Here is a 13,553-nt window from a genome sequence, read left to right on the forward strand (position 1 = left end):
AATCGAGCCACAACGCAACGAAATAAAGCCACAACACAACGAAATAAAGCCACAACACAACGGAATAAAGCCACAACGCAACGGAATAAAGCCACAACGCAACGAAATAAAGCCACAACGCAACGAAATAAAGCCACAACACAACGAAATAAAGCCACAACACAACGAAATAAAGCCACGACACAACGAAATCAAGCCACGACACAACGAAATCAAGCCACGACACAACGAAATCAAGCCACGACACAACGAAATCAAGCCACGACACAATGAAATAAAGCCACGACACAACGAAATAAAGCCACGACACAACGAAATCAAGCCACAACACAACGAAATAAAGCCACAACACAACGAAATAAAGCCACAACACAACAGAAATGCTCCCAACCACTAGGGGGCTCTCAGAGCTCGGTAAAGTTAGTTTTCATTGCCAATGTTCTATAGAGTCGGCAGTAATATCAATACCACAATTAGTTTTAACAGTATGTAAACATTGTATATCGACATAAAAATCACCTACGTGCAAAATAGCTTCATATTTATATTTGACGCGCTACCACTGTGCATGGTGAAGGGAACATCCACCAATTCCACCAAGTGGTTAAAATGTATAATTTGTATTCTTTAAAATTACTTATAACATTTAAAAACAGACATATTCAAATTCCAAAGCTTGTCAGTCTTACCAACAGGAACTAACAAGCTTTGGAATTTGAACATATCTGTTTTTAAATGTTAACCAAAGTCATTGTAATGAATACAAATTATACGTTTTAACCACTTGGTGGAATTGGTGGATGTTCCCTTCATCATGCGCTGTATCGCATCAAATCATTCACAAGTATAAATATGAAGCTATTGTGCACGTAGTTGATTTTTAATAATGTCGATATACAATGTTTACATACTTAAAACTAACCATGGTGTTGATATCTTTGTAAGACTGTCGACTTTATAGAACAGTGGCAAGGAATACTAATATTACCGAGCTCTGAGAGCCCCCAAGTGGTCGGGAGCATTTCCGTTGTGTTGTGGCTCGATTTCTTTGTGTTGTGGCTTTATTTCGTTGTGTTGTGGCTTGTTTCCGTTGTGTTGTGGCTCGATTTCATTGTGTTGTGGCTTGTTTCCGGTGTGTTGTGGCTTTATTCCGTTGCGTTGTGGCTTTATTTCGTTGTGTTGTGAACTTATGTTTGCTTTTTTAATTTCGTTGTGTTGTGCACTACTGGGCCACCATAATTTTTTGATCAAAAAGATGCAGCCTTGCAGGTGAGCATATGAGATTGCTTTAAAAAATATTTAAAAAATCTTATAACCTCAAACTTTTGAACAGTAGTAGTGCCAGAAAGTGTAGAGATTGTTCTAATGTGAAATGAACATCTCGATAGGATAGATATTATTTCATGAATGCCTGGCAAGGCTATTTAAGTGCATCTCAGTGGATTTATGGTTCTCCTACTATGCATCAAAGCAGATTTGTCTTGCTGTAACATGATTTTTAAATGGCCGAGGGTGTGTTTATCTTTAGGTCTGTGCTCCTAATAGAAAGTAGTTGAAAGTAGTTCTTATCTGAGTTCCTAATTGGAAATCTGGGGGAGGTAAAATCCCCAAAGAATGACGAAGGGGACTGTGAGGTGGGACCCTCTCTTATCGCCAAACAGAAAAATGCAGTATTTCCCAGGACAGGAAGTGATGTGGCCAAAGCGTCCTTTGTTTAAAAACAAACAAACAATAAAACAAACAGAAGCACATACTCAGAATCATCATGTGCTTTTAGTAGTGTGACATAATATCAACAGTGGTTTATTGTAGGTTTTCTCCCACATTTCTGTTTTAAATAATTTCTTGGGTGCTGATTTTAGCCTACATCTGGATTAAATTTCAAGTATCATGTCCTGTAAACATTAAAAAAGGCATATTGGAACATTGGATAAAGGATCACTGTAAAACATGCAATGTGGCTTGTGAAATTAAATTATTTATCTTTTTTTTTTTTTTTACTTCTGACCATGTCGCACACAAGCAGGCCTCATACAGGAAATGTGCTTTATGTTACTCTCACATTTCTTCATCTTGAACATGTGGTCGGCTGTTTCTTGAAAACCCCTTTGTGCATTGATCAGTTGTGGGTGGCCATGGTATTTTTTCTGCCTGGCTAATATTATGTGCAGGTTTTCTGTATTTCCTTTATGCCAAAAGTTCAAAGGGCAAAATAAGATGTGCTGATAGAGTAATTACAGATCCAGAGCCGATGGATTCATGATTGGAATTCCTTCTCTCTTATCACAGCCCAGTCATTCAAGGAATTCTCCCAGCTACTGAACACAGTGGAGGAGGAAAGACGACGACTTGTAAGTTGCTTTGTTTCTGTTTAAAAAGTTATTTTTTGCTCTCCAAGGCTACATTTATTTGATCATAAATGCAGTAAAAACAGCAATATTTTGTGAAATATTATTACTATTTAATACAACTTTCTATTTAATATTTTTTTAAATGCAATTTCTTGTGATGGCAAAGCTGAATTTACAGCATCATTACTCTTCAGTGTCACATGATCCTTCAGAAATCATTCTAATATGCTGATTTGCTGTTCAAGAAATATTTCTTACTGTTATCAATGTTAAAAATATTTGTGCTGTTAAATATTTTGGTGGAAACTGTGATGCATTTTTTTTCAGGATTCGTTTATGAATAGAAAGTTTAAAAGAACAGCATTTTTTTAAAATGAAAGTAAAAATGTATGATTTTGCTTTCCATGAAAGGAAGGAAGAAAAAATAATTTTTGAATGGTTATTTGGGTGCAATATCTCAGTGATGGCTGCTGTAAACACACCACATAATGTGGTTCACTTCAAATTTGCCACAGGCATCGTAAATTAAGTAACCATAGTGATTGTTTGCTTTTGTAGTAGTTGTCTCTTTATTGCTCCTTTTATGTGGTATTGTTCACACATGGATAAAAGCTTCATAGCACACTTCTAGTCTAGTGGTTTAGCACCATAAGTGTTTGAGAAGACTTGAGTTTTAGATTTGGCCAGAAGTAGTAAAACTACTATTTTGAGTGAGAGTTTTTTTGTGAGCTTCTGCAGTCAAATCTGAGCGTTATGAGAAACAGGCCGTCTACCAAAAGATGCTTTCTGTAGGTCATGACCCTTCGTGGAGGGAAAGGAATCGGCATAGATCAGAAAGTGCAGATGATAATGAAATATCACTCATAGCATCTTCTTTGCCATCAGCTACAGCAGCTAATAGGTGTTTTTATGAGCATTATTCATAAGGCAACGTGTTGCCAGGGAATATACTGGCGTTCACTGCTGCAGCTGGTGGATCATTAGTCATAGTACAGCAGTGAAAGACCTCACCAGACAAACAATGGTCCTCTGTGCTTCACTGGTGACCCTACCCACATGTTAACTAACATGCAGCTTTGTTTGGGATTCATGAGACACTTTTCCATACATTGACTGGAGTTTCTTTTATTGATAATATAGATTGAAAACACTATATTTCAAAGGTTTGGGGTTGGTCAGATTTTTCATTTTATGGTTTCGAAAGAAACTCACCAAGGGTGCATTTGTTTGATCAAAAATACAGTAAAACAGATTTATAGTAAAATATGTTTGCAATTTAAAATAAATGTGTTCTATTTGAATGCAGTTTAGTCCTGTGATGGCAAAACTGATTTTCAGCAGCCGTTATTCCAGTGTCACATGATTCTTCGGAAATCATTCTAATATGCTGATTTGATGCTCAAGAAATGTATCAATGTTAAAAACAGTTGCTGCTTAATATTTTTGTGGAAACCATGATATGTCTTTTTAGATGGATATTAATTGACTTTTTAATAAATGAATGGAAAGCTCAAAAGAACAGCATTTATTTGAAACAGAAATCTTTTGTAAAATTATAAAAGTATTCAAACAACACTGACTCCAAAATTTTGAATGGTAGTGTACATAAATGTATTATTGATAGCTGCAATCACCTGTGTTTGAAATTTATAAACAGACAAAGAATGTTCAAGTGGTATGTATGATTTTTTTTTCTTTAGACAATCTTTAGTGATTATATAATATATCATGATTTTATCATTTTATTAGAGCAGATTGACTTGTGGCCAAATTTAAAACTCAAGTCTTCTAAATGCAAAGCCCAAGTTATTAGCTGCAGTGGTGTGACTATAGGACAGCAGCCTCTATTGTAACAAAGACAAGCATCTATTGTGTTTTCTGGGCTTGTGTCTGGATGTTTAATAAAAAAACTCTGAGGTCCAACCTTAGGTCATCCACTCATGACACATTGTGTTGTTAGCTCATACCTTTTGATGATTACTTTTCCAGTCTGTAGATCACAACATTGTTTCACTTCTCAGCGAGAGACCTGAGTAATGCTTCCTTGCGTAATATGTCATGTTAGTGAGTCATTTCTGCTCCTTCATATTCTCATCATTTCTCACTCTTAAAGATTGATAGTTTTGTTCCATCACAATGTCACAATGAAGTAAACATATGACAGTCATATGGCATATGACTGAATTTGAAACTGGTTACTTTGGTTTTGGTCAGATTTTGTAACTTCTAAGATGAAGTTATAAGAAATATTCCAGATTTATCCATTTTTTTCTATTGGCTAATTGAATTCTTTCCATCTTGTTAGTGTTTTAATAACTTTAACTAAGAAGCCCAGTTCATTAATGACATCCTCTACCAGGAAGTGATATAATTTTCAGTTGACAAAGGCTAAGTTCAGACTGTCATTCCAAATCCGATTTTTGTGCATATCCGATTCATATGCGGTCAGATTTAGCAAAAAAATTCACATTAAAAAGCTATTTTTACAAATCCATTTCGAGCTTTATTCATATGTGGTTTGAAATCCGTTTCAATCTGACTGCTTTCAATCTCTGATCAGATTTCGCATGGTTTATATGACTTTCAGAGCAAAAAATAACAATATAACATAGAAATGTTTTGAAACCGGTGGAGACGACAGCACGGAATAAAACTGCTCATACCAGCCTCCTTATGTTTCTGCCGCTGCTTCATAAGACGTAGTAGTCCAGTGTGGTGGCTACACATTGTCATGTTGTAAATAAGACAACATCTGTTTTGCAAACCCCTCCATGTTGTGGTTGTTGTTGTTGTTTGTGGCGTATACCTACCAACGCAATGTCATTGCTATAGAAACCAATGCAAATATTCCGGAAAACTGAAGAACGGCATGGAAAGAATGAAAGAACACACAAATCGGACCTGAACAGATGCTATACACAGTGTGGACAGTCACTAGCTGGGTGTTCATCCAAACTTGAAGCAAATCTTTTCAAAGTTGTGAATTAGGAGCGTTTCCATCAAGTTGTTCGAGCGGATGACGGTGGTATTGGTAACCTAGTAACCATCAGTAATTAAAACTCCATCGTTGGAAACAGCCAATTAGTAGTAATGTTTCCTACTTCAGAATTTATTCAGTAAATGCGCTTCCATCTCCCATTATTCACATTAACTCTTTTTCACACAAGTCAAAAATCACCTCAAGTGAGCATAAAAACCTTTTTTGCGAATTAAGGGACCCCCCCACCCCGAAATTTGCCGTTTCCATCACTCGTTTCTGATGTGATACTTCAAATTGCGCCTAAAAACAGGGTAATGGAAATATAGCTAACTAATTTTAGATCAGATTCCAATTGGATAGACAAATAATCGGATTTGGACTGACAGTGTGAACGTAGCCAAAGTAGTTCTTTGATGTTTTGTAATGATAGTTGGTTTGATTTATTCTACAATAGTCCATCCAGTTTGGATTATTACAGAAATCTGTATTGTATTATCAAAATCCAACAGATGGCTAACTTTAGCTCTTTATTTCCATCGTTACGCATCCTGTAAATCTTATCTTGTTTATAATCAAGCTAAAATGAAAAAATAAAGGGTTTTGAGCTTCAGCATAGCATATTTCTGAAAGTCTAATATAACCTTTTTATGGAAGTACTTGCTTAATTACATCACAAGCATGTTCACGCGTAACAGAAATGACCCTGAGAGTGGATTACATTAAAAATGTGTCAATGCCCAAAGCAAAGGCAATTCATTTTGACATGGAAATACTTAATTTGCGCAAGAGGATATTAAATACATTGCATTTGCCTGGAGAGCCCCAGTCGGTCCGCATCCAGACTGCAGTTTCAGTCCCATCCATTGTTCGTTGGAGAAAAGAGAATGGGTCAGCGGAGCTGTGTGAAGAGCCTCAGGGGAAGAATTACCCAGCAGCCTCCTACAGTTTCTTTACTTCCTGCAGACCGTGGCCGTGTTACGCTTCAGTCTCACAGGCTCCTGCTCTGGGCCTCTCAGGATGACAAACACCTCCGTCAAGCTGAGAAAGTCCCTGAGGGCCTTTTCATTCATAGACATACAATAACAGAGCCAAGGGGTGAATAACTCCCTGTAAATGCTTTGCCCTCCCACAGGGGTGCAGATGGGAAGTACTCCGTGTTACTAGAGCATAGTGTCGAGACGGTCAGGTCCAGAGGCTCTCTCTCACATAACGGTGAATCATTATGTAAACACAACTGTAGTGTCTTATTGAACTTCTGCCATTGCATTCTGCCAGATTAGCAGACAGTTTCATATCCACTGGTACTTTCATCTTAGGCGCACTGCCAGCATGCTCCTCTTTAAGTGGGAGGCATTTTCCCACATGATGGATCGGACTGATGTAAGAAGTAAGCTTCCTCTCTGGCTAAAAAGGGCCATGGGAAGTTTTGACGGGAGAAACTCTTGAGCAAACAGAGTGACTGTCTGCACCCAGTGGAGTGCTCAGCACTCTGCTGTATCTGAAGTGCTGAAAGGCCACTTGCTTTAATGAGTTGAGTGCTTATTGTTCAAATTCAAGTTCAAGTGAGCTTTATTATGATTCTTCTATATGTGTAGACATACAAAGGAATGAAATGTCGTGCCTCACAGGACCACGGTGCAATTTATGTAAAAATGTATGAACATAAACAGACATATAAACATATGAAAAAATATAACCTGTATAAATCTACATAAAACTTTAACCTATGAACTATAAACCTTCATATAAATATAGCTGCAAGCAGTGATATGGGGCCAAGCCCCGAAAGCACCGCAAGCAGAGCAAGCACTTCAGCTGCAAGCATTGTGAGCACAGCAAGTATAGCAAGCAGAGCAAGCACAGTAAATACAGCATGTACAGCAAGCATAATAATCAAAGCACATCATGTTGAATACTCAGTCTCTACAATGTGAATTTCAAAAAAGTACAAAACACCAACTTTGGGGTCTCTAGGTCTAACTCTATAAAGCTCGGAACACACCAAGCCGACGGTTGTCGGGCAGTTTTTGTTCATCGGCCGACTAAGTTTTCTCAGTGTGTTCCGCACCGTCAGCTGAAGTTGGTCCTTGTAGGCTTTTTTCCGGCCAATTCGACGTGTTGAAACGACGTCGGAGCTTGTCGGTCAGTCGGGCCATCTGATCATTCTGATTGGCTGTTCTGCTACTGCCACCTGCTGGTACGGAAAGGCATTTCTTCTTACGCAGGCGCAGAATGGATGTGCTACTTGCCCGTCGAGCGTCGGTTTGGTGAGTCAGGGCAACTTTGGACCCAGACATGAGCCAACCCCACAGTGTGCTTTCGTCGCCACTAGTTCCTCGGCGTCAGCTTGGGCTTAACACCACCACCAGTGTTATTAATTTTTTCAAATGGTTTTAACTTTTGAACCCTCTGTTCTAGAAAAAATAAATTTAGTTCACCTGATTAAGATCTTTATGCTGATCATATTGAACATCTTACATTAGGACTCCACCCATTACAGTAGTGACCATTTTTAAATGTACAGTATTCCGTTTTGCTACAGTACCACTACCATATTTGCTACCATTCCTGAGAAATACGTCTCCAAAGTTGACCATGCCTGTGATTGGTCTCTGATGCTAACCAGTTGCCATTCTTCTAATGTGGCTCTTTGGCTATATTGCAAAAGACATTGTGTCTTTCTGAGAATTACTTAATCTGGACTTATTAAATATAGCATGTGGTGCATTTACACTGTTTGCAGAATTATTAGGCAAGCTAACTTTCTGATCATATTTTTTTTCCAAACACATTTTACCAATTTCAATCCACATCAATCTTAATAACTACTATTAATAATGTTTTTAATCATTTATAAGTGATATATAATTGTTCATGAAGGCTGGAAATGAAAAATGCCTTATATTCAGGTGTGCAGAATTATTAGGCAGGTTTGCTTTTACAGGCAAAATGAGCCAAAAAAGAGATTTAACTCAGACTGAAAAGTCAAAAATGATTAAATACTCACGAGAAGGACGCAATACTAATGCAATACTAGAAATTGCAAAGTTAAAGCATGACCAATGGACAGCAAAATGCTCATTAGGTCAGCGGGGTCATACAAAAACAGGTGGAAAAGAAAAGACACATGTTAACTGCAAAAGAGTTAAGAATTAAGGTGAAGAGTTAAGTGTGAAACCATCAGGAACCTTTTAGTCTCCAGCGCCACCATTTTCCAGAACTGCAACCTACCTGGAGTCTCCAGAAGTGCAAGGTGTCTCAGAGACTTAGGTTAGCTAAAGAATCCTAAAAAATGACCCGCTCTTAATAAGAATTGCAAGCTGAAGTGTTATAAAATACATGAAGACTGGGTTTTTATAGGCCTTATAGACAGACAGATTGAGAGTGACTCCTGAAGGACCAGCACCACATCCTCTTGTACCACTGTTTGAAGAATTTATCTTCCAGAATCTGGCAGTAAGTTTTGGAAGATCATCTCTGCAAGACGGACATTTCAGGATAAGAGAGGGACTAAAAGTAAACTCCCACACCTTACTGCCAGATTTTGGAAGATAAATTCTTCAAACAGTGGTACAAGAGGATGTGGTGCTGGTCCTTCAGGAGTCACTCTCAAGCTGTCTGTCTATAAAGCCTATAAAAACCCAGTCTTCATGTATTTCACAACATTTCAGCTTGTGATTATTATTAAGAGCGGGTCATTTTTTAGGATTCTTTAGCTAACCTAAGTCTCTGAGATCCTGACACCTTGCACTTCTGGAGACTCCAGGTAGGTTGCAGTTCTGGAAAATGGTGGCGCTGGAGACTAAAGGGTTCCTGATGGTTTCACACTTAATTCTTCACCTTAATTCTTCAATCTTTTGCAGTTAACATGTGTCTTTTCTTTTCCACCTGATTTTGTATGACCCCGCTGACCCCATGAGCATTTTGCTTTCCCTTGGTCATGCTTTAACTTTGCAAATTCTAGTATTGCATTAGTATTGCGTCCTTCTCGTGAGTATTTAATCATTTTTGACTTTTCAGTCTGAGTTAAATCTCTTTTTTTGGCTCATTTTGCTTGTAAAAGCAAACCTGCCTAATAATTCTGCACACCTGAATATAAGGCATTTTTCATTTCCAGCCTTCATGAACAATTATATATCACTTATAAATGATTAAAAACAATATTAATAGTAGTTATTAAGATTGATGTGGATTGGAATTGGTAAAATGTGCTTGGAAAAAAAATATGATCAGAAAATCAGCTTGCCTAATAATTCTGCACACAGTGTATATACACCACTTGCTATATATACTTTATGAGTTAATTCTCACCTGAACTACTGAATAGTTGGGTGAAAGTGTGTCTTTGAGCAGTGCACAGTGATAAGCAACAAGCATGTGATCAAAAGATTGTAGGTTCTATTCCTGCCTGGTAGGGCTGGGCAATATATATTGCATGAGATTGTCACGCGCATTTCGTCAGTAAAGCCGGTTCCCTGATTACCGCTAAATCACCATCACCTGCTTTCAAATGGAGCGGCATTTAATAGACAGAACCGTAGATCACTGACAAGCTACGCAATATCGCGTTCATTATCACAGATGAATCGCCTTCGATTTTATATATATATATATATATATATATATATATATATATATATATATATATATATATATATATGTAAAATAATTTGACCTCTTTATGACAAGATTAGTTCAGTTGTAAAATGTTATGTAATGTGACTTCCCAAAGACTTATTACATTTCTGAATGAATATTTCTTAAAGTTTGTAAAGAAATAAACAAGTTTAAACACTTTTGAAATATTTTTGAAAATAATGATTACATATGTGTATGCTTATGTGTAAGGTGTAAGGGTAAAAAAATATTACTTTCAATTGATTGTTACACGATGTGACATTTAAACATTTTTTGAAAAGTATTTCAAAAGTAAAAGTTTTTCAAAACCATATGAAACCCACATAAATACATAGATACTTTATTGTGGCCACATACAGCTCATCTGTCTAATGCATGTAAGCCTATCACGCATGTTTGTGTATGACAAGCTTGTTTGACTTGTTTGGTGCATTGAAATAAATGTTAAAGTTTAAAATGAAAGTTCAGTACTTTATGTATAACATATACTGTAAACTAAACTGCATTTTAGTATAAATATGCTGGTTTATACTATAGGGAAAGACAGCTGTGCACCATGAGCAGAACAGGAATATGCACTCATATTTTAAAAATGAAGTTGTCACTTATATCCTTTAAAAGCCTATAGCATACATCTGGACCCGCTTGGGAGTCTGTACATTTCTATTATTTGTAAGTGCAAATTCCATTAATGTTGATGTGGGTGGAAGTAGCCTGTAGAGATGGATGGTCAGCGCTGCCGCTGGCTGAGCGCAGGCAAGCATGTGGAACTTATTTTGACCAATTCTCCAGCGAGACATGAAGTCCTCTGTGCTGTTCCTGGGAAAGTGTATAAAAGGAACTAGTGTATGTAATTGTGTGTTTTTCCAATCGGAGTGCCTACATGAAAATGGTACTAATTATAGCGCCGTTATTTTACAGTAAATAAACGTAATTCCCTTGGATACTGTTCATGCACTGTTCGCCGGCTGTTAACTATTAGCAGAAATAGGCTGATGTCAGTGAGTTCACACACTCAGCACCACATTGTTAAATGTGGTTTTTAACACTCGAGATTGTAAAATGGGTGAATTGTAAATACTTTCACTACTTTGATTTGAGCGGATGTTGACATTTTTGTCATAAGGTGAAAAACTTGACATTTATTTAGAAATATTGCGTTTCCTTTCTTTAATTGAAATATTTCAAACAATATCAAATGTTTTTTGTCAATATCACCTTACATACTTTTTTTCATCTGGTCTTTTTGTTTTAATATCCCTGTAGCTGTTTATAATGCAAAGCAATGCCTTGCAATCTCAAGGCTGTACAAAGCAAAAATTTTCCTCAAGGACTATTGATTATATTGTAATGTTTTATTAAAGGTGCCATAGAATACATATGTTTTCACAAGATGTAATATAAGTCTAAGGTGTCCCCTGAATGTGTCTGTGAAGTTTCAGCTCAAAATACTCCATAGATTTTTTTTTTTATTAATTTTTTTAACTGCCTATTTTAGGGCATCATTAAATATGCACCGATTCAGGCTGCAACCCCTTTAAATCCTTGCGCTGCCCACCCCCGAGCTTTCAACTATAATACAGTGCATTTACAAAGTTCACACAGCTAATATAACCCTCAAAATGGATCTTTACAAAGTGTTCGTCATGCATGCTGCATGCATGCATCGAATCATGTGAATAAAGTATTTATTTGGATGTTTACATTTGATTCTGAATGAGTTTGAGGCTGTGCTTCATGGCTAACGGGCTAATTCTACACTGTTGGAGAGATTTATAAAGAATGAAGTTGTGTTTATGAATTATACAGACTGCAAATGTTTAAAAATGAAAATAGCGACGTTTCTTGTCTCCGTGAATACAGTAAGCAACGATGGTAACTTTAACCACATTTAACAGTACATTAGCAACATGCTAACGAAACATTTAGAAAGACAATTTACAAATATCACTAAAAATATCATGTTATCATGGATCATGTCAGTTATTATCGTTCCATCTGCCATTTTTCGCTATTGTTCTTGCTTGCTTACCTAGTCTGATGGGCTGGCATATGCAAATATTGGGGGCGTACATATTAATGATCCTGACTGTTACGTAACAGTCGGTGTTATGTTGAGATTCGCCTGTTCTTCGGAGGTCTTTTAAACAAATGAGATTTACATAAGAAGGAGGAAACAATGGAGTTTGACACTCACTGTATGTCATTTCCATGTACTGAACTCTTGTTATTCAACTATGCCAGGGTAAATTCAATTTTCCATTCTATGGCACCTTTAAGGGTTTTTGATAGATGATTCATTGGTATTGGTTTGTCACACTTGACAATTTGAAAATGATTTTTTTTTTTTTTTTTTTAAATTTAGATACAGAACGCTGATGACGTCTTGATCACTCCACTGGAGAAGTTTCGCAAAGAGCAGATTGGAGCAGCCAAAGTAAGTTCTTAGACCCCATTGTGAGTTAATGTTCTGCATGTCAGCGGAAAGTAATTTTTACCTACACTGCGACAGGATCCTATACGGTCAATATAGAGGGGAAATTACAAACACCTGTTGAAGACAAGAGCAGTCAAATTATAGCCAGTTACTGTAATGCCACATTGACCAACATGAAATAGCCTGTGAGCTCTGCGCTAGAGGGCATGTTTATAACCAGACTCTAGTTAAAGCTTTACTCTTTCTAGGAGATTAGGTTTTTGTGCTGCATTGGAGCCCTGGTGATCTGTGAATGTGACCCCTCCAGTCGTATTAGAAGAGCTGGAGCGCTGTTGAGCTCAAAGATCCAGAGCCAAAACACTTGATGCCTTATTTGGGCGTTTTGGCCCAATGCTCTTCAGCAAGAGCTGTGAAGGAACTTGCTTAACTTAGTCATTGAGACATGATGGAGGCCAAAGGGAATGGCAGTCCGGCTGTTCAACCTCCCCCAAATGTGTGCACATATCCACTGTCTCAAACAATCTATTTCTGACCTAAAATATTAGGTTAATTTTGGAACGAAAATACTGAATGAAAACTGTAAAAACAAAAACATTTAGATATTTAGATGTTTTTAAGGGTAAAGTATTAACAGGATTAAAAAACGGAAACAACCAACATGGGGAAAAGAGATTCTGAATTTCACTTTCGATTACTTTTTGATTAATTATCCAGCCCTAGATGGTGTACTTGCATATTATTCTTTTTTTTTTTTTTTTATGTCTGCATGCTATGGAGCCCCTAAATGGACATGGTGGTGGAAAAAATATGAGATGGGAGGAAAAAATATATTTGAGAATATAAACGTCAATACGTGAGAGAATGTAAAAGTTAAAAGAGAGGACATAAAAGAGAGAACATAAAAGAAAAAAAATATTTTTCCTCCCATCTCATATGTTTTTTCCATCACCATGTCCCTTTAGGGACTCCATAGCATACTGTATAACAAGGCTAACACATCTGAAGTGTAAAAAAAAAAAAAAATGTACACCCTTGTTTGAGAAGTGTTTATTTAATACAGAGAAAATATTTTCATTGAGTGAGTCCTGCATGCATGTCTTTTTAAAACCCTTACCCTTGAAAAGAAAGAACACATTCCTAGAGAGAG

At 37.0% G+C, this 13,553-nt stretch overlaps 1 protein-coding gene across 1 annotated transcript in view; it reads left to right on the forward strand.

The window, feature by feature from the left end:
- Positions 1-13,553, forward strand: part of arhgap42a (Rho GTPase activating protein 42a) — a 35,276-nt gene that overhangs the window by 3,622 nt on the left and 18,101 nt on the right. The window contains exons 3-4 of the mRNA XM_048167443.1: positions 2,290-2,351; positions 12,335-12,406. Of these exons, the coding sequence (XP_048023400.1) occupies positions 2,290-2,351; positions 12,335-12,406 (134 nt within the window). The remainder of the gene's footprint in view (positions 1-2,289; positions 2,352-12,334; positions 12,407-13,553) is intronic.

The sequence above is a fragment of the Megalobrama amblycephala genome, linkage group LG18 (assembly GCF_018812025.1).
Source record: "Megalobrama amblycephala isolate DHTTF-2021 linkage group LG18, ASM1881202v1, whole genome shotgun sequence".
Classification (NCBI taxonomy): domain Eukaryota; kingdom Metazoa; phylum Chordata; class Actinopteri; order Cypriniformes; family Xenocyprididae; genus Megalobrama; species Megalobrama amblycephala.